The 22,194-nt window shown below is 44.9% G+C and overlaps 1 protein-coding gene across 1 annotated transcript in view; it reads left to right on the top strand.

Annotated features, from left to right (window-relative positions):
• Positions 1-22,194, top strand: part of UBR3 (ubiquitin protein ligase E3 component n-recognin 3) — a 390,465-nt gene that overhangs the window by 80,492 nt on the left and 287,779 nt on the right. The window contains exons 4-6 of the mRNA XM_082260312.1: positions 1,394-1,528; positions 7,207-7,256; positions 17,350-17,413. Coding sequence (XP_082116438.1) covers positions 1,394-1,528; positions 7,207-7,256; positions 17,350-17,413 — 249 coding nt within the window. The remainder of the gene's footprint in view (positions 1-1,393; positions 1,529-7,206; positions 7,257-17,349; positions 17,414-22,194) is intronic.

Here is a 22,194-nt window from a genome sequence, read left to right as displayed (position 1 = left end):
GTATTAGTATTATGCAGCATGAGGGGGTTAATGTATTGTCACTGCTGGTCACTGATGCATTAGTGACTGACCAGTGGCAGTTAATTAACTCCTTTGTGCTGCATTAGTGCAAGCAGTATCAGTGCAACCAGTGTTAATTAACACTGATACTGGTTGCACTAATGCAGCACAAAGGGGTTAATTAACTGCCACTGGTCGGTCACTAATGCATGAGTGACCAGCAGTGGCAATGCATTAACCCCCTCATGCTGCATAATACAAATACAATTGGTAATTAAATTAACCTCTTGCCAACCCGTCACAGTACATATACTGCAACAGGGTGGCAGCTACAGGTGTACGTCGCTGCCTGTTTTTGGTGTATGCCCCTGTTCTATTTTAAAATCATTTGGGGGGAAAAAGTCATTTTTGGTTTCGGTTTTCGGCCAAGGGCATCCTGCATTTTCGGCTTCGGCCCAGAATTCATTTCGGTGCATCCCGAATATATAAATATAAAAATACACACACACACACACACACACACACACACACACACACACACACACACACACACACACACACACACACACACACACACACACACACACACACACACACACACACACACACACACACACACACACACACACACACACACACACACACACACACACACACACACACACACACACACACACACACACACACACACACACACACACACACACACACACACACACACACACACACACACACACACACACACACACACACACACACACACACACACACACACACACACACACTGTGCCTGCTTTCAGTCATTGTGGGCATTTACAAAACTGGTGTCTGTGAATCCCCATTGGGCTTCGCGGACCCAGCTTTAAAAATCCTTAACTGCTGCGTTGTCTGCTGGGGTGCCAACCCCAGTTTCATGCCATTTGTCATGCAGAGGTATGTCAGAATTCTAAAGAATCTTAGATCCTCTTTGTGAATTCCCCTGGGTTTTTTGTCCTAGGTGTAGGTCAGCCTAATGTCAGGTTTTCCTTTTAATATGAATTTATTTATTACTTATTCATGCTATTTTTTTTTTTATAATTGTATATCAAATTGTTTAACGTATACTCAAAAATAAGAAATCTCTCTGGGACCAATTAGAAGAACATGTTCCACTATTATTAAGTTGTACCATGTATCTTAAGAGTAGAGAGCCTTTTTGTTATACTTTGAAGTCACAAAAACCACTTTCACTGCAACGTACCTTACAGAAAAAGAATACCGTTAAGTAGTGAAAAAAGATTTCTACATTTTCTTAGCCTATTTTGATCTTTACTTTCTACAGACAGATTTCTCTAACTGTAAAATGTATTTTTCCTGCTACTAAAAGTCTTGTTTTTTTTTTTTTTTCTTTTAGGTTCTGCAGAGAGTGCATATGCAAAGAGTCATGATAAGTACCTTGTTGCCCTAAAGGGCTCTGGCCTGGCCTTTCCTGAAGAAAAACCCTCCAGCGGGACTCCAGATCAGTCACCGAGTACAAGTGCTTTATCAGGTCACTGACCTATTTATACTTTACTGATTTCTTTAACCACTTGCTTACTGGGCGCATATACCCCTTCCTGCCCAGGCCAATTTTCAGCTTTGAGCACTTTGAATGAAAATTGAACGGTCAAGCTACACTATACCCATATGAAACTTATCATTTTTTTCACACACAGTTTTCTTTTGGTAGTAGTAGTATTTAATGGGTTTTTTATTTATTTTTTCTCTACAAGCAAAAAAAAAAATGTTTTAATAGTTTGTTATAAAATTTTCCAGGCAGGTAATTTTTCTTCTTCATTGATGTGCGCTGATGAGGCTGCCCTGATGTGCGCTGATGAGGCTGCCCTGATGTGCGCTGATGAGGCTGCCCTGATGTGCGCTGATGAGGCTGCCCTGATGTGCGCTGTTGAGGCTGCCCTGATGTGCGGCACTGATGGGCACTGTTAGCTGACAGCTGATCACGTGGTAAAGTACCAGGATCGGCCCTTTACACAGATCTGTGATCAGCCGAGTCTCAAGGACTCTGTGATCACAGAGCGCGCCGCCAGCTTGTTGATCACAGGGGGCGCGTGAGAACAGGAGGATGTCCATGTATGTCGTCTTGGCATTTTAGGCCTGCACTGTTGATGTCTCTTGGCTGTAGCATGGGCAGAAGTGGTTTAAAAAAAAAAAAAGCAGCATACCTAAAGCTCCACTCCTAGGTTGTAAGCTCTAACGAGAAGGGCCCTCTGATTCCTCCTGTATTGAATTGTATTGTAACTACTGTCTACCCTCATGTTGTAAAGCCCTGTGCAAACTGTTGCCCTTTTATAAATACTGTATAATAATAATAACTCTGGGATTTGCAAGTATTATTCAACTAGCAGTATATGTACATGTGTATTCTCACGTGAATCCGGGTGTGCTTTGTGTATTTTGTTCCAGATCTTTGTAGTTATCTAGTATGCAGCTTTGCCTCTGTGCGGGAGCTTCCTGTAATAAAGACTGGTCACTGCTGCTCTTAACTTGTGCAAGTTGATTGGTTTTGAATCTGCTCCCTCCTGTAGTTTTTTGAAGGCAACCTGTAGTGGGAGGAGCTGCTGGGTCCTTTCTTCAGCTCTACTCTCTGCACAGGCAACACAGCGATGATGTCACTGTTTTTTTTTTTTTTTTTTTTTTTTTTTTTTTTACAAGGCAAAGTTTGGATTTGCAGGTATTTGGTGCACAATAAGTGGGTTTGTATCCTTTTTGGGTATTAACTTCTTTTAGGGTCCATGCACACTAGGCTTATAAAACGCTGCTTCTACAGGAGTTTTGCGTTTTTGCCTGTACAAGCAGCTCAATGTTATCCTATGTCAAGGCTCGACTAATCCCAGGTGCTAGGTCGCCATGGCGACTAGAAATTGCATCCTGGCGCCTGGGCTTTTGTCAGCTTAGGACGCTACCTTTTGTTTGATGCATTTTTGGAGGCTGTTGCGTGAAGTTCTAATCTATTCTGGTTTAGTTAGGGCCAGTTAGCTTGTTGCGGTTGTTCTCACCTCCTATTGAGTGCTTGGGACATCCCTGTCATAATGGAGATGAAGATACCCGGTGTCTGGGTACAAATTAATAAATAGTATTTCTCTATCATTCATTGACCGACACAGCTCCTGATTCTTCTTGACCATTGGGTTATACTGCCCCCTGCAGGAGTTGGACACTAGGCAGGAAAAAGCTGGACTACGCCTATGGGCAGTCCCAGGAGGTATACACCCACACTCAGCTATAGGCACTCAGTTTTTTTTCCTGCCTAGTCAGGAGTAAGGACCTAGTTCCTTGCTGGGATCTCTGGTCCTGGCGATTTTTTTTTTTTCTTTTTAAATGGATAATCTAGATCCATAGGGTCCCTTCAGTCTGGCCAGCGAGCGCGTGCAGACTGAAGCTTCACGCTAGGTCGGCCGCGACATAGCCCCACTGGACGGGGTTCTGGCCTATGAGTTAAATGTCTAGCGAGGATGCATACGACCTAGCCTCGGCCTGAGTAGCAGCGTTTCTTCTGGCCGACAGCACCCACATTACAATGGAGTGGTGGTCTGTCCAGAGCAGTGCCCACCCTGTTCCAGTTATGGTAAGTATTTGTCTCCCCTCTACTCCTGGAGGGTTTTGGGGTGGACGTGGGCCCCTCCCTGTGACGGTGGGACACCTGGGCTCCCCCCCCAGCCCCTCTAAAATTTTGGTGGTCACTGTGGGACTTTTTGCCCCCCCCCCCCCCCCCCCTCCCTGGGTAAGGTTAGGAACTGGCTGTTGCCACATGCTCTTAAGGGGGGCTGGTTAGAGTTGCTGCTGACTGGGTTTTTCCTGGTGTGCAACAGGGGGTTGAGCCGGGTTCCCTGAGGCATCCGCGGGTATGCGCCTCACGCGCCTGCATTCTGGCAAAAATTTAGGCTGCGGCTTTACGGCCTACTAGTCGGAAACTACATGAGGGTGCCTGAAGCCACTGCCTCCTTTTTGTGCATCCGCCCTCCCCTCAGCTGTCCCTGGATGGTCGGCTCCACAGGGGCTCGCGTCCAAGCGGCTGGGCACCCACAAAAATGTAGGCGGTCTGGCCGAGTCGGGCACCTCTGTTGCAGGGTGGCCCTAGTGCGTTCAACTGAAGCCCCCACTCTTCCTTTGGGCATCTGCTGGGCTGGGATCCGTGCACTATGATCCGTATATCTGGACATAGTGATGTATAAAAAAGATATGCCAATAGATATCAGTACCAATTAATATACACATATCTAGTGACTAAATTTTTTCCCTGCATATGGAATCTAGCAGCGCCAGACCCATTAGCTATTCCCAAAATCTTCATACTTCCCTTTTTAGGGTAAGTATTTGGGTGGGCAGCAGCACCATTTATATTTCCATTTACTTAATGTGTACACTTTGCGCGGGATTATATTCATTCATTCTCTATGCCTTGGATGTGGTCTGGGCAATTAGGGTGTACCTAGCAGCTACGAAGTCTTTTAGGAAGTCACTCTTTGTGCTCAAGGACGGACCTCACAAAGGCAGACGGTGGTTCAGGCCTATTGCATTAGTGGTCACATTCCTCCTTTCCCTGTCAAAGAGCACTCTACTGGGATGCTTAGTGTCTCCAGGGCTTCTTTCATCAAGCGTCAGTGACGCAGGTTTGCAAGGCGACAACCTGGTTGTCGGTGCACACTTTTACAACATGTTTATAAAGTGGATGTGTTGGCATCTACGGATGCTTCTTTTGGCCGCATGGTTTTGCTGGCTGCTGTTTATAGTTGAGCTTCATGTTACCTGGTTGGAAGTTTTAGCCTCCTAAGGGGTTAATATAGCCCTTGCTTTTAAACAGTCAGGGGTGAGCAATTCCTTGTTCACACACCTGAATAATGAACAATGTGTAAGGGAATATTTATTTCCTAAAGGTGATAGCAAGTAAAGTGCATAGTGCTAGATAAAATAAACTATAATATATTGGTGCATAATTATATAAAAAAAATATGTTAAGATGATCAGAATATTCAAAATATTAAACAAGTCCCAAAATGAAATTCCTTTGTGATCTCGTGCAAAAAAAGTGTCCTTATAAGGTTTCTCCAGTATTTAAAGTGCTGGTATAATCAGCATAGCTTGTAGCATAAGGGGTGCACACTCACCGGATAAGGTGGGTCTTGAGTGCCATATAGCAACAAGACCTTGCGAGCTTGTGGCTTCCCCAGCCTATAGGCGACTGCTGGTCTCTGTAGTTCACTATGGTCCTTAACTCCTGGAATTGGGAACCGATCGTCCAGGTCCAACTCGAGAGGGGACAAAAAAAGAGCTCCAATAGTGCAGCACAGTTTTAAAATTTGATGATTTATTAAGGTTTGCCGAAAAAAAATAATATACAGAGTAAAAAGCAGAGTAAAACAAATGCACATCCGCTATGGGTGACTGCCTGGGAATGGAGAGCGGCGACTGCCGGTTTGCGTCCCACCTGGCTACCCGGAAGCGTGCGGCGTCCGGTCCACCTGACGTCCACCTTTGCGTCCCACCAGGCTACCTGGAAGCGTGCGGCGTGCGTTCCACCTGACGCGCATTTCGTCAGAGCGTAATGACGTCATCACGCTCTGAAGATGTCATTACGCTCTGACGAAACGCGCGTCAGGTGGAACGCATGCCGCACGCTTCCGGGTAGCCTGGTGGGGCTAGGGTATATACTTATATAGTATATATATTTTACTTCATGTTACCCAGTTGACTATGGTTAGCCTTGGGAATTTATTTCTGCTTTTTTCCTACCCCTCATGTTTAATCCTGCTTTGGGACGTTCCAATAGTTGGGAAGATCAGGAGCTGTGTCCGTCAAGGAAGGAAAGAGAAAATGGGATTTTTGACTTCCCGTAAAATCCATTTCTCTGATGTTCATTGATGGACACAGCACCCACCCCTCTGTGGAGTTGGCTTTCTTCTGACACTGCTTGTAACAAAACTGAGTGCCTATAGCTGAGCGTGGGTGTATATACCCCCTGGGACTGCCCATAGGCGTAGTCAAGCCTTTTCCTGCCTAATGTCCTGCTCATGTAGGGGGCAGTATAACCCAATGGTTAAGAAGAATCAGGAGCTTTGTCCATCAATGAACATCAGAGAAATGTTTTTTACAGTAAGTCAAAAATCTAAATTTTTGGTTTGTCTTTTTTAAATACTTCTCTTGGAGTACACCACAGCACATAGGGATTCCACCCTTGTGCCCTATGGTTTGACTTGCTACAAAAACAGAAGCCTTGCCCAAAGGGAAGGGGTTATACCTAGGAGGGGATTTCCTTTTTGCCAGTGTCCACTTTAAGGTGGCAGCATAGCTCTCTCATGATAGAGATGAAGATACCCTGTGTCCTGTGATGTACTCCAAAAAAGGATTTTACAGGCAACCAAAAATATACTTTTTGTTTTTCAAGCAAGCTGTTATTGGGTTGTCAATAATAACGTATATTTATTGCTATTATGATTCTGATATAAAATGAATGTATGCTGTGAATATACATGTTCTGTAACTACCATTGGTAACCACATTCTGAACACCCTAGTTGCCTGCCTACCTACCATGCTGCCTTTTTGCTGCCATGCTTTTTGAGTTGCTGACCAGGAACAAAAATGTAAGTCGGAGGGAAGTCAAATCAGAACTTCTTACCTACATACTTGTTCAGGATCAGTGACTTAATGCTCTGAAGAAAGAGTTCGGAAACATCCAGGTAACTAGAATTTCCAGGAGAGGTTAGTTGTGGTCGCCTCCATATCTCTCTGATGGCTGATATGATTTGAAAGCTTGCACAGTGGTATGCAAGTTTTTTTTTCTTGGTACACATCTATGGTGTGTTGAGAGAAGTATACCTTTCACCACATCATCCAGTTAGACTTAACCTAATAAATGATGACAATATAATTCCGCTATCCATGACAAATAGCAAGAAGTCCCTGCTGCTGGCTATTGTATTTAAGCAGCCACGACAGCCTGACTAAAATGCGCACAATTTTCTACCCGGTTCCTTTTTGTTTTTGTTTTTTTTTTTGTTTATTTTCCCCCTACATGCTGTCAAGCTTGGTGGTGCCAATGGTCATCCATGTCTCAAATTTTGGCTGATTAAGCAGGAATTGTATGATGTCTAACCAGATTCTTGCATGCCACAGATCTTGTTTGGAAGCTTGTGCCCCATGGTTTTCACACAGCTCATTTGTTTTGCAGAGACTGCAGGTACACAAGGGGCAACAGCTGCATCTGATTCTTCAGACGAGGTTAGTAATTAGCAATTCTCATTCAAAGCAAGCCATGTGTGTGTGTGTGTGTGTGTGTGTGTGTGTGTGTGTGTGTGTGTGTGTGTGTGTGTTTTTCTAGAACTCCCTACCAATAAACATCAAATGTAGAGAGGTCTGAAATGAACTTTTCCCCTTGAAATCGCTTAGGGCTCATTTACACATGGTGCAGTTACCTGCATTTTTCCACACTGGATCATGGTAGGTCACCACTGTTCACACCACAGTGCTGGATTGATGTAAAGTACAGGAAAACACAGTATGTTTTTCCACAGCACAGATTACTTCCAATAAAGTACATGAAAAAGGTTATTCGCACCTTATGTGATAAAAGACAAGTATTGGCTGCTTCACAGTGCTGCTTCACTGGTCACAAGCAGAAAGCTAAAACAGATAGTTTTAGCGTGCATCTGTGAATGTACCCTCCATTCTTCTCTTTGTTGGTGCCCATATACAGAGCATTGGTCATGTTTTTAGCTGAATGATGTTGGTGATAGTGATGTTTGGGGCAGTCGATTCTTCTAAACTTTTCCTGCCCTTTATCCGAGACCATGTGACCAATCTGCCAGCATTTGGTTATGCAACCAGCTCATGTGGCACTAGAGCCCTGTACACATACTGAAAATCAGTCCATTCAGCAGGAACTGGACGACTTTCGGGGATGTGTGTACCGCTGTCTATTCAGCAGAAGCCATTCTAACTACCAGCTTCTGTTGAATGGTCTTGCTGGAAAACCAGCATTCAATCAGCGCATTCTGACGGGGGTAGGTGAAATGAAGAGTAAAATTACCCATGTATAGCCAGCATAAGCATTTCAAAATTTTGGGGAGAAGGGAAGGGGTGTACTTCTGACCTCTGTGTACATCTGACGCCAATTATTTAGGGACTCAACATCCATCCTGTGTGCTTGTTCAAGTCAGTTACTCTTTCGAGTAAAGCCAAAATCAGGACCATCCCTGAGCCTGCAGTTGTTTTAAAGCTCAGGTGCAGCCAAAATAATAAAAAAAGAAAACCCCAAATATCACAAGGGACACAAAAAAAAAAAAAACACAAGTGGCATAACTTGGTAAGTGGAGTCTGTCCCATGTGCTGATGACTCTTCTATTAGGTGAAATTCTCTTTTCTCTTTTGTTCGACGGACACAGCGATCCTTAAATCCTAACTAGTGGCTTATATTGCCTCCTCCAGGAGTAGGAATAGGCAGAACAAAAAACACCCTGCTGCGCCCATGGGCCATCCCTAGCTGGTATATAACCCCCCTCTCTGCTCTAGGTAATCAGTTTATATTGGTCTAGTCAGGAGAAAGGACCTAGGCTCCCGGCTGGGATCTCTGGTCCTAGCAATTTTCTCCTTCCTTACATCTTTTTTGTTTTTCTCTCCGGAGATCTACAATCAATTGCCAGGCTGGGACAGGTTGGATAATCTAGATCCAGCAGTCCCCTCAGCCCAGCCAGCAAGTACATGTAGACCACAGCTACGCGCTAGGTCAGCCAATACTTAGCCTCCGGGACAGTGTCTGGCCCGCGAGTTAAACACCTTGCAGTGTCACATACGACCGGGCTTTGGTCTGAGTAGCAGCGGTCCCTTGGCCGACAGCTCCTCTATTTCGGTGGTGAGGAGTTCTTTCTGAAGCGTTACCTGCACCATGGAAGGGTAAGTACAGCCCCCTTCTCCCCTTTTGGTTGTTTTCTTTGGGGTGGATGCGGGTAACCTCCAGGGACAGTTGGACCTGCCTGCAGGTTCCCTGCTCCTGTCCTTTAAATCCCTTACTGAGCTGGGCTTCCCCCACTCCCATTCCCCCCTTACTGAACCTGAAGACTGGTGGGGGTCCCAGGGTAGAGAGTGCAGCAGAGACCCCTGGGGTCTCCCCCGCTATCCCCCACTCTGTAAGGGTCCTTGGATAGTGTGTGTCCCGCCCTGGTAGTCTAAAGGGGTCCCAGTGTAGGAGACCACTAGGTGCATGCCCCGCTGTTTGAAGTGTGGGTATAGTGCAGGGGGGTCCCAGTGCAGAGACCGGTGCAAAATGCAAAGCAGAGTCTCCCCTAAACATGTGTCCTACCTTCAGGGGGGTGGTCCCCTTGCAGAGGATGCAGCGTTGCAAAGGGTGTAGGAAAGATCCTAGCAGCTTGCTTCAGTGTTTGTAGCTGATGGTGGCCATTTTCCCTTAGTCTAGCTGTTCTCCGGCTGGCGGCCATGTCGTCACGGGTCCATTTTCCCTTAGTCTGGGAGATGCTGGAGACAAGTGAAGCCTCGTGGGGATGCTGAAGCTGCTCCTCTTACTCTCCCTGTGCCCGGGATATATGAACAGGGATAGGGTCCATGATGATGCTGGGTTTGAATTCTCAGGGCTCCTATGAATGGTAGAGTGAGTCTTTGGGGGTTCCTGTTATCTCTTCATCTCCTGATTGGTGCCTTGAGGGGATCCTTTAGTGGTGCCAAAAGATCATTTTTGTACTGCAAGGTCTTTATTTCCTTTTGGAGCCTCAGGCAGGACCCTCGGAACCCTAGCTTCCCATGGTTGCTCCGACAGTGGTCCTGCAGTCCTTAGGGATAGACCAATATGGTTTTATTTTTCAGGGCCGATACAGATATTTTGGTCACTAAGTATCGGTATCAGCCGATATGGGCCGATTTATTTTGTACATTTAAAGTTTTGAAAAAAAAAAAAAAGAAATTGACACCAATCTGGTACTGAACATGTGGGGTAGGTCTTTTAGCTGTAATGTGCAGTCTTCCTTCCCTCCCTGCCTGCCAGGAATCCCGTGTGAACCTAGTTTAGTGTCATTAAAATCCTAGAATCCACTTTATCAGTGTTTTATATAATGCCAAGTGTGTGTTTTTGTAATAGAATAGTGGGAAGGTAGGTTATATCGCTGTTCCGGGCTCTCCTTGCTTGTCTCCCACTCTGCTGTTTTCTCCTCTCATAGCTGTCAGAGGAGAATCTCAGCCCCTCCCATCTGCAGTGTACACAGAAGCACTGGGTATTAGATTAGAATAGTGTGAAATACCTTTGTTATATCGACCTTCCGGGCTCAGCTAATCTCCCGCTCTGCTGTCCTCTCCTCCCCTACTGACAGCTGGGGGTCACGGAAGGGCTGAGCGGTGATGTAATGAAGGTATTTCACACTATTAGATTACAAAAACACACACTGGACATTATATAAAACACTAATAAAGTGAATGCTAGGATTTTACATACACTAATATTACATACAGTAATATCGGTAACATCAGCCAGTTCCAGGGCCGATACCGATATATCGGTAAAAGGTAATATCGGCCCTCCCGATAATCGGTTGATCCCTAGTCCTTAGTGTCCCGTGTGGGAAAAGGCCCAGGAGGAAACGTCCCCTGCCTTCCTCCTGCTCAGGCTGTCCCATCTGATTCTGAGGCTGATGCCCCTTTGGACGTGGCCCGTCCAGGGGGATTTAATATCACACCCCCTGGTTCATCCGATAGTGAGGTTGATTCCTCTATGATCACAGCAGCGAATGGAAAAACTGCTGGTAGACCCACTTATCACTGCAGTGCATGAGACTTTAAAAATGGAGGATGCGGCTGATGTAGCCACTAACGTGGCTGTGTCGTTTGGTACGTACAAGTCTCATTGTACTCCAAAGGGGTTTCCTTATGTGCCTTATTTTGACAGGTTTTCCTGTAAGGAATGGTAACAACCAAAATTGCCCTTTGTGGCCCCCAAACGTTTTGCTGTATGTTACCCTTTTGCGGAGCCCCTTTTAAAAAAGTGGGCTAGTCCACTAGTGGTGGACCCTCCTGTTTCCAGGTTGAATAAAGCAACCATATTCCTAGTAGAGGAATCCACGTCCTTTAAGGACCCGGCTGACAAAGCCAAGGCTTTGGCACGCAGCATGTTTACTATGGCTGGCTCGGCATTGCGGCCAGTCTTTGCCTAGGCCCTGGTGTCTCAGAACGAAATGGGCCATGCTTTTGCTCCAAGGCCTGGGGGATGAGCAGGTCCCTGTTACTTATGTTGATTTAGCGGACTAGTTGGTCCATGGGCTGCATGTTTATTTGTGATGCAGCTCTGGATACAGCTCCTGTGCTGTCCAAACTTTCTGTTTTCAGCGGTGGTGATTAGGGGTGTGCTGTGGCTTGAGAATTGGTCCGCAGACCAAGCCTCCAAGAAAGCTCTCGTTAATCTGGCCCTTCAAGGCAATCGCTTGTTTGGGGCTTCCCTGAATGACATCATTAAGGGTATCACTGGGGGAAAAGTACCTTCCTGCCACAGTCAAGCAAAAAGGAGCCTCGCTGCAGACGGGGGCCTCCTTCTCAGCCCATGGAAAATTCTTTTGTGCTTCTGAGATGTAGAATAAGGGACATAGGATTTTTAAATCTTCCCTGGGAGGTTCCAAGCAACCTTGGCCTGGTAAGCCTAGAGCTAGCTTCCCCGGACCAGCAGACAAGACTCCTTCAGCATGAAGGTCTGCCCTCACCCATTATTGGGTTGGGGAAACCTCGCTGATTTCCGGCCCTGTGGACGACTTTGAGCGTCAAGGAGATCCGCAAAATGTTTATTTTGGGGGTACCCAGAAAGGGGGAAAAAAAGCTTGTCCTTTTCAAGTTTTTTGGGTCCTGAGTCTCCTTGTGCGGATTTCATTCCTGAAAGGGTCGGGTAATGTCTGAACTACTTAAGGTCCCCCCTATCCCTATCCAGGGAATTGATTTACCTAGGTCTGATTCTATTTCTGACCAGGGCGGTGCTTCCTCTGCACAAACTTTATGGATCACAGGCTGCTGTCGCACAGATAGTTCTCTCTCCCATTTTGCATGCATGTCCTGAGTCTGGTTGTATCCGCCTTCAAGACCGTTCTGTTTGCACAGTCTTACAAGCAGCTCATTTTAGAAGTTTCGGCTCCACATGAGGGTATCGAAGTTCGTGACGAGGTTATGGGGGGGGGGGGGGGCGGAAATTATATCAGCAAAATGGAGCTGCCACATGAAGTGGTCAGGCGGCCATTTTTCTTGTGGGCAAATGCGGCTGCAATCAGTGCGGTTGCCCTCTCTCTAAGGGTGGGCCCTCGTGTATTTAGGTGCCCATTTTGAATGGCGGTACCGCAGCTACAGAGGCAGCAACACTCTGCAAGGCGTACTCCTTCCCCTCCAGGCGATCCAATGGCGGAGGACCAAGGCCATTTACTGGAGGCTGCAGAGACTTGCCCCAGCTCTCTCATGGTAAGGAGGAGGGGAGGAAGCAGGAGGGGCTCTCCTGGGGATCTGCACTCCTGTTTTGATATAATGTGGGAAAGATGTTTGGGGGGGGGGGGGGAGTTAGTCCTCTCGGGACTGGTGGGGCTCCCCCTTGCTGACTCTTTCTTCCCCCTCCAAACCTTGCTGTATGCTTCTGGCTGGTATTTTTATTTTTTTTTTAAAATGTTTTCCCAAAAGCTAGGATCTGACTGAGGGAGCGGTCAATCCTAAAATGAAAAAATACTGCCGTACGTGGGGTGTAAAGATCCCGTCTGATATCGAGAAAGTACTCTGCAATAAATGCATCAAAATAAATAGTGGATGAGGAGACAATGCTATATCTTCCAGCAAACCACAAGGTCACCAGCAGAGTTGTAGGGGGCAGGTTGCTTCATTTCCTCCCTCAATGGAGAGAGTTCTGCTCGAGCCAATTTATTTTATTCATAATAGCCCAAGGTTACAAGATAGAATTTGTATTGAAAGCCTCCAAACAAGTTCAAGTCCACAAAGGTGCCAACAGATTCAAGACACAAAATATCCATGGATACAGCAATCAGGGAGTTACTAAGGGAGGAAGTGATAGCAGAAATGTATACATCTCCTTTTCCGGGACACTACTTCTAAGTATTCCTGAGGGCAAAATCCTCTGGCAAATCCCGTTTTTAATCTTGAACCTGAAAAACCTGAGCAAGTCTATATGTTACACAAAAATTCAAAATGGAGACAATCTTCTCAGTCCGAACTCTTCTTCCAGCAGCAGCTTTCCTGGTGACTCTCGATCTGAAGGACGCTTACCTTCACGTCCCAATCCACCCCAGCTACCAAAAGTTCTTGCGTCTTGCCATCCAGGAGGGGTTAAAGACCCGTCATTTCCAATGCCAGGCTCTCCCCTTTGGCATTTCTTCAGCCCCGCGCAGATTTACCAAAATTATGGCGCAGGTCGTAGAGGAACTCGGATTAAGAGGGGGTTCAGATAGTGCCTTATCTGGATGATTTCTTAATCTATGGGGTATCCAGAGAGGAAGCCCTAGTAGGCTTACAAGAGACCCAACTATTTCTCACCCATCTAGGATGGAAAATCAATTACAAAAAGTCAAACAGAATTCCTTCCCAGAAAGCTACGTTCCTGGGCTACATTATCAATACAACTGAGCACAAAATAATTCTTCCAGAGGAAAAAGCAGTGAAATTGAGCATCATGGCAAACCAGTTAAAAATGGCGAAACAAGGGACAAGGAGAGCCATTATGTCCCTCTTGGGACTTATGTCTGCTTCGATTCCGGCGGTGCAATGGAGCCAACTGCACATGAGGACTCGGCCGTGCCACCTGCTGAATGGCTGGGACAAAAGTTTGGATTCTCTAGAACAGTGGTCCTCAACCCTGGTCCTCAGGGCCCACTAACAGGCCAGGTTTGCAAGATAATTGAAATCCATCCCAGGTGATATAATTTGCTGCTCAGTGATTGCAGTATTCTAGTCTGCATCTCCCCAAGGTAATACTTAAAATCTGGCCTGTTAGTGGGCCCTGAGGACCGGAGTTGAGGACCACTGCTCTAGAGGATACAATGCTGACTCCCAGAACGGTCAGGAAAACCCGGTCATGGTGGACAGAGACACACTAAGGAAAGGCACACTATGGCTGCCCCAGACTCCAGTCTGGGTCACCAAGGACACAAGTGCGTCTGAATGGGGGGCGCATATTGGTCAGCGGGTCAGACAAGGAACCTGGGGTCCAGATATTGCAAGAGCATCCTCCAACTTGAGGGAACGGACAGCGGTACTGAGGGCTCTCCTAGCCTTTCAGGAGATGGTAATGGGGAAGCACGTGCAAATTCTGTCAGACAATGTCATGACCGTGACATACATCAACAGACAAGGGGGTACCAGGTCAAAGCCCCTTATGAGGACAGCGCATGTGCGTCTCTCTTGGGTAGAAGCACACCTACTCAGAAGAACACCTACTGTCTCCATCAGCGGTACCCATAAAGAGTACTCAAAATACACTTGTGGACCTCTTGAGCCGAAGACAGCAGGACCTGGCAGAATGGGAACTGAGCCAAAACATTTTGTCAAGAGGTGGTGCTCCCCAGAAGTCAATCAATTTCTTTGCGTGAAAAAATACTTCTCTCTAAAGAGAGAAGGACTCTCTAGTGGTAGATTCCCTGGGCTTCCCATAGTCGTTTGGTCTGGGGTACGCTTTTCCGCCTGTACAGCTGCTCCCCAGAACAATCAGGAAGATTCGGATGAAAAAGGCAAGAGTGATTCTGGTGGAGCCCTTCTGGCCAAAAATAACCTGGTTCTCGGCACTGAGAAAAATGGCAGAGGAGGACCCCTGGACTCTCCTGAACCAGGGCAACCTTGTCCTACAGTCAGGGGCCCACCACCCTCAGCTTCAGACACTAAAATTTACAGCATGGATCTTGAACGATGCATTTTACAGAGAAAAGGCCTCTCTGCAAGAGTAGTAGAAACTCTGCTAAAAACCTATTACAAAGAAAATATACGGGAAAGTCTGGAATAAGTATTCTGCAAACATACGACCGAAAAAACGAGATTTACAAGACGTGGGCACAGTACTTGAGTTTCTGCTTGAGAGGGCAGAAGGCGGTTTGGCATTAAGCACTTTTATGGTACATACCGCAGCCCTTTCAGTTTTCTTGGATACTCAGCTTAGCGAAAACCCTTTGGTCAGACGGCTTTTCAAATCTGTTTTAAGGAAACGTCCAATCGAGAGCATGTAGGTGGCCCCTTGGGACCTTTCTCTGGTGCTCAGGGCATTAACTCAAGCCCTTTTCGAACAGAACTCGGAATGTTCAATAAAGAACCTGACCCTTAAAACAGCCTTCCTAATTGCAATTACGTCAGCTAGACGGGTTAGTGAACTTCAGGCTCTCTCCAAAAAGGAACCGTTCTTCACAGTTTTCCCAGATAAAATAGTACTCAGGACGGATCTGCGGTTTCTTCCTAAAGTCTCATCAGCCTTTCATCTGGTTCAAGAAGTCATTTTGCCATCATTCTGTCAAAATCCAGCTAACCAAGGGGAGGAAACCTTCACAACCCTGGATGTCGGAAGATGCGCCCTTGGCTATCTGGAGGCCACCATACAGTTTAGGAAAGTTCCAAACTTTTTTGTTTCATTTGGAGGCATCTATAAAGGGAAAGCGGCATCTAAAAACTCCATAGGTAGATGGAGAAGAACTACAATAAAAAAACGCGCTTACGGCACTCAAGAATAAGCCAGTCCGCCGAACATAAAAGCACATTCCACACAATCTATGGCTGTTTGCTGGGCAGAGAAGGCTGGGACCTCCATTGAGCAGATCTGCCAAGCAGCCATCTGGTCCAGTGATTCCACCTTCGTGAAACACTACAGGATCGACTTGGTCTGCGCCCAAGATCTAACCTTTGGTCGAAGGGTCCTGCAGGTGGTAGTCCCACCCTAGGAATGAATCTCTGGGGTCTCGTGACTATCTTGGAGAATGACTGGGGAAAGCTAGAGTTATTACCTGATAACTCCTTTTCCAGGAATCCTCCAGGACGGTAGACCCTCACCCATATATCAGCTCGTTCGTGTTTGACGGCAAGGCAATCTTTGTAAAACTGAGGGGGCAGCCTAGGGCGGCTTGTTTTAAACTTGTGTGTGCTTGTGTTTCCTTCAGGAGGTGGAGCCTATCTCTCATGTGACCATCCTGGAGGATTCCTGGAAAAGGAATTATCAGGTAAAAACTCTAGCTCCTGTGTACTTCGATGAACGATAGTGAAAATGGGATTTTCGTACTTACCGTAAAATCCATTTCTCTGAGTTCATCGATGGACACAGCACCCACCCCTTTATGGAGTTCTGATTCTTATAATACTGCTTGCTACTATACCAATTACCTAGAGCAGAGAGGGGGTTATACCAGCTGGAGACGACCCATGGGTGTAGGCAGGTTTTTTTTGTTCTCCCTAGTCCTACTTCTGGAGGAGGCAAAATAACTCACTAGTTATGATTCATGGAGCGCTGTGTCCTGCGATGAACTCGGAGAAATGAATTTTACAGTAAGTACAAAAATCCCATTTTTATCCATGCTGCACCTCCTCCAACAATCTTGATGAGAGCCTGTTACAGTTCTGCTTACACCTGCCACACCGGAATATTGTGGGGGTTAATGGAGCTGTGGGGGCTGCAGCAGGCTCTCGTCAAGGGTGTGTAACAATGCCTGCCCTTTCTGTTGAGCTGTCACTAACTCTTTAAACAGGTTGTAAAGGCAGAAGGTTTTTTTTTTTATATGCATTAAGATAAAAAAACTTCAGTGTGAAGAAGTTCCCCTAATATTTTGCCTGAGCCCCATCTCAATCGAGCCATGCGTACGAGTGCCTTGGACTCCCCCCCTCCTGATTGGCTAATACGCAGCAGCCACGCCATTGGCTCCCGTTGCTGTCAAAATGAGCTAGCCAATAAGGAGAGAGAGGGGGTGGGGCCAAACCGTGGCTCCATGTCTGAAAGGACACACAGCTGTGGCTCGGCTCGGGTGCCCCCATAGCAAGCTACTTGCTGTGGGGGTACTTAACAGGAGGGAGGGGCCAGGAGCACCCGTGAGGGACCTGGGAAGAGGAAGATCTGGGCTGTTTTGTGCAAAACCACTGCACAGAGAAGGTAAGTATGAAATGTTTGTTATTTTTAAGAAAAAAAACAAGACTTTATTATCGCTTTAACCTTACATTTACAGTATAGACCTCAATGGAACATTAGCACTAGAAAATTTGCTCAGGCACCTAGAATTGCAGACCCCTCTACAGGCTCAGATTTTGTTTGCCTGGTATACTGTTAGATTCGTTTTTAAAGTTTAGTTGACATAACTTTTTTTTTTTTTCTGTGTCGCAGGACCAAGATGATAGGCCATCTGTGGGCAAACGAAAACGAGTAAAGTTAAGCAGTAGCACCAAAGGTATGTATTACTTCACTTGACCCTGCTGACTTGTTAACAGTACATCAGTGAAAGCAAACAAGTGAATGTCAAGTGTCTTGGGTTACACAGCCCGGAGCACTCTATGCTGCCATCTAGAAGGCTTTAAGTATGGGTATTTTAACATATCTCTGTACCTTTTGTGAAGTGCCCAAATTTTATTTATGAATTACAAGTATTTTGGTACGCCATCAATGTATGCATCATTTTACATATATACACACTCCTTTACATTAGCCCCTGACCTCAAGGAGCTTTCAATCGAAGATCCCTATCTCAAGCACACAAACACACATACTCGGGTCAAATTAGACTGGAGCCAATTTAGCTGCCAACATGTTTTTAGAGAGTGGGAGGAAACCCGTGTACCTGTAGGAAACCCAGGCAGCTAGTGTTTGCATACCCTATTCAGACTTATTTATGACATCTGTGCGATCACAGCTCGATATCTTTGTAGAGCTACAGCACTATTTATCTTTAAGTTTTTCAATAAAATAATAATAATATTATAATATTATTATAATATTAATAATATTAATAATATTATTATAATAATAATTTAAGGAAATAGGCATAAATTTGCTCAGAGGTATCTTTTTTTTTTTTTTTTTTTTTTTTGAAGAACAGAGGCTGTTGGGAAAAATGCATTTAAAAAATTTATAAAATTTACAGAAAAAATACCAATAACATAACAAATCATAATGTTTATCTGTCAACTCAGTGGAATATTTAATGGACTGAACTCTGGTAGCAAAAGAAAAAAACTCTGCCCTCCTACTCCATAAGCCCCCCAGCAACCACCCTACTGTAGCAAGTATAACCCAAATGAAAACTTGCATATCTTTCTGCAGTTTTCTGGCTGGTTCGCTGACCTGTGTCCTTCCTCTTCTACACTGGTAGCAGCAGTCCTTTTTTCTTCATGGAATAGTGCTAATGTAATGCTGTGTGAGCACCATTAAGTGCAGAAGAAAAGTTACCCCAGGCAAGTGCGGTAACACACCACTTGGGGTGTCTCTCGGACAGCCTGGGCTCTGAGGAATTGGGTTAATAATATTGTTACTAAATGATACATTGCTCACTCATGCTATGAGTATATGTGAAATGACGCCACAAAATTCGTTCTGCTACTTCTCATGAGTACAGGGATACCACACGTGTGAGACTTTTTGGGAGCCTAGCTGTGTACGGGACCCCGAAAACCAATCACTGCCTTCAGGTTTTCTAAGGGCGTTAATTTCTTATTTTACTTCCTCACTACCTATCACAGTTTCGAAGGCCCTGAAATGTTAAGATAGCACAAAACCCCCTCAAATTACTCCATTTTGAAAAGTAGACACTCAAAGCGGTTTGCTGAGAGGCATGTTGAGTTCATGGAATATTTTATATTTTGCCACAAGTTTTGTGAAAATTACGTGTTTTTTTTAAATTTATTTTACACAAATTTGTCACTAAATGATATATTGCTCAAACATGCCATTGCTATATGTGAAATGACACCCCAAAATACGTTCTGCTGACTCTCCTGAGTACAGGGATACCACATGCGTGAGACTTTTTGGCAGTCTAGCCGCTTACAGGACCCCAAAAACCAATCGCCGCCTTCAGGCTTTCTAAGGGGGTAAATTGTTGATTTCACACCTCACTACCTATCACAGTTTCGGAGGCGATTAAATGCCAAGATAGCACAACCCCCCCCCCCAAATGACCCCTTTTCTGAAAGTAGACACCCCAAGGTATTTGCTAAGAGGCAAGGTGAGTATTTTGCAGGTGTCATTTGTTTTGGAAAAATAAAATTTATTTTTTTATTTTTTTTATTTTTTCAATTTTCAAAACTTTGTGACAAAAAACGAGATCTGCAAAATAAAACATGCCTCTCAGCAAATAGCTTAGAGTATCTACTCTCCGAAAAAGGGTCATTTTGGTGGGTTTTGTACTGTCTTGGTGTTTCATGGCCTCCGAAATTGTGATAGGTATTGAGGAGTGAAATAAACAATTTACACCCTTAGAAAGCCTGAAGGCAGGGATAGGTTTTCAGGGTCCTGTATGCGGCTAGACTTCCAAAAAGCCTTACACGTGGTATCTCTGTACTCAGAAGCAGCAGAATGTATTTTGGGGTGTCATTTCACATATAGCCATGGCATGTTTGAGCAATATATAATTCAAGTGACAACTTTGTGTTAAAAAATGTAAACATTTTTTTGTCATTTTCCCAAAACTTGTGGCAAAATAGAAAATATTCCATGAATTCAACATACCTCTAAGCAAACCACTTAGGGTGTCTACTTTCTGAAAAAGGGTTATTTGGAGGGCGTTTTATGCTATCTTGGCATTTCATGGCCTCCGAAACTGTGATGGGTAGTGAGGAGTGACATCAACAATTTATGCCCTTAGAAAGCCTGAAGGCAGTGATTGGTTTTCGGGGTCCTGTACCAGGCTAGACTGCCAAAAAGTCTAACACACAGGGTATCCCCATGCTCAGGAGATGCAGCAGAATGTATTTTGGGGTGTAATTCCACATATGCCAATGGCATGCGTGAGCAATATATCATTTCAAATGACAACTTTGTGTATAAAAAAAAACACCTGTGAAAAAAAAAAATGTAATATTCAATGAGTTCAACATGCCTCTCAGGAAATTCCTTGTGGTGTATACTTCCTAAGAAGGGGTAATTTGGGGGGGGGGGGGGTTGTACTTCAAGAAATGAGATAGGCAGTCAAAGTAAAAGCTACGTAAGTTCCAGTATATACACAATTTGTAAACGCTATAACTTTTGTGCAAACCAATAAATATACGCTTATTGAGATTTTTTTTTTTTTTTATCCAAGACATGTAGCTAAATAAATTTTGGCCTACATGTATGACAAAAATTGAGTTTATTGGATATTTTTTATTGGAAAAAGTAGAAAATGTAATTTTTTCTAACTTTTTGGTCTTTTTTTAATTGATATTGCAAAAAATAAAAACCCGCAGAGGTAGGTGACCAAATACCGCCAAAAGAAAGCTTTATTTGTGGGGGAAAAAGGACATAATTTTTGTTTGGGTACAGCATTGCATGAATGCGCAATTACCAGTTAGTCAAACAGTGCCAACTTGCAAAAAATGGCCTGGTCATTAAGGGGGTAAAACCTTCTGGTCCAGAAGTGGTTAAACAAAAAAAAAAAAAAAAAAAAAAACCTAATTGTACTGTATAAGACTTGGGCTGCTTATTCATAGACCTGGAGTTTAGGCTGCTACCTTTAGGTGATTGGACACTGGCAAAGCTTTTGGACACCCTCTGGGTGTATCCGTTTAACCCTTCCCTACATCCGTTTTTTTTGTAAGCGTCTTTAGCTGATGGAATTCTTCTCCCTTACTAAGAGGTTTTCTAAAACTTTTTTTATTTTTAAAATTTGTTTTTTTTGGATTCTTCAGTCAACCCTTTATTGCCTTTTACTATTACATTTGAAGCAGTGTATCTGGATTGGTGTAACCTTTGTAATACTTGGGAAATGTATCCAGACTCCACACTATTGGGGCAGACTGTAGTTCTTTTTCTTTGGGCATTTGATTCTGCTTGCAATGATTTTGCACACAGCAGCCCCTATCCTCCTGCTCTCGGGTCCCCCGCCTGCGCTCCAGCCCCCCCCCCCCCTCAATGCCAAGTGCTCCCATAGCAAGTTGCTCCCAAGCCCCGCTTTGTGTATCTATAGACACAGTGCATGACTTGGCCCCACCCCCTGCTCCGTCCTCATTGGCTGTGAATAACAGGTGGAGCCAATGTACTTAGCTGTTCTGTGCACTGGAATTGCGCAGACCAGCCCTAATCCTCCTCCTCTTTTCTGGTCTACTGCTGGTGCGGCTGGCTCGTCCTCTTCAGTAAGTGCCCACCATAGAAAGCCGAATTTGCATGGGGGGAACTTGTGTGGGCTGGCTCCCGTGCCACTCTGTCTATGTCTATAGATAGGGTAGCTTGGCTCTGCTCCCTCGTCACAGAATTTGATTGACGGCAGCAGGAGTCAATGGCTCCTAATGCAATCAGTTTTCCCAGTGAGGTGGGAGATACCTACTGCTCTTGTGCACATTGCTGGATCGAGATCAGGCTTTGGTAAGTATAAGGATGGGGGGAGCATGCAGAAGGTTTAAGGTAAAAAAAACCTTCACTTTCATTTCATTAAGAGAACGAAATGAAATGTTGCAGCATAGGAGCCATAGACTCCTGCTGCTGTCAATCAAATTCAGTAAGGAGGGAGAAAGGGTGGGGCTGAGCTACGCTGTGCATGTCTTATGGATGACACAGCCCAGCTCAGGAGTGAGCTCGCACGTGTGCCCCTATTGCAAGCTGCTTGCTATGGTGGCAGATACAGAAAAGGAGGAGCGGACCCTAGGAAAATTCTGGCCTGCTTTGTGCAGTAGCATTGCATAGAGCAGGTACGTGTACCATGTTTATTTTAGGACTAAAATAAGCTTTTACAAGTACTTTTATTTTTCAACCTATCCAAGCATTAAGTTTATAGTGTAATTTTATGCAGATTTTAGTTGTGACTGTAAAGTTTGTGGTAGATGGGTTAAGAGTCTGCTGTGCTTTAGAGAAACCATTCTCCTCAAACTGAACAATGACATACTGTAGTGCACATTTACAAAAATCGGATTTCCAGCTAGTAATTTGTCATTCAGGTATTTTCTAGCACAGCCTTTCTCAACCAGGGTTCCACGGAAACAATAAACACCAATTATCTTTTTAGCTGTCTGTAAGGTTGGGATTCTTCCAAATAACCACAAATGC

This window comes from Pelophylax lessonae, assembly GCF_965119305.1.
Source record: "Pelophylax lessonae genome assembly, chromosome: 6".
NCBI classification, from domain to species: Eukaryota; Metazoa; Chordata; class Amphibia; order Anura; family Ranidae; genus Pelophylax; species Pelophylax lessonae.
This window is presented reverse-complemented; position numbering and strand designations above follow the sequence as displayed.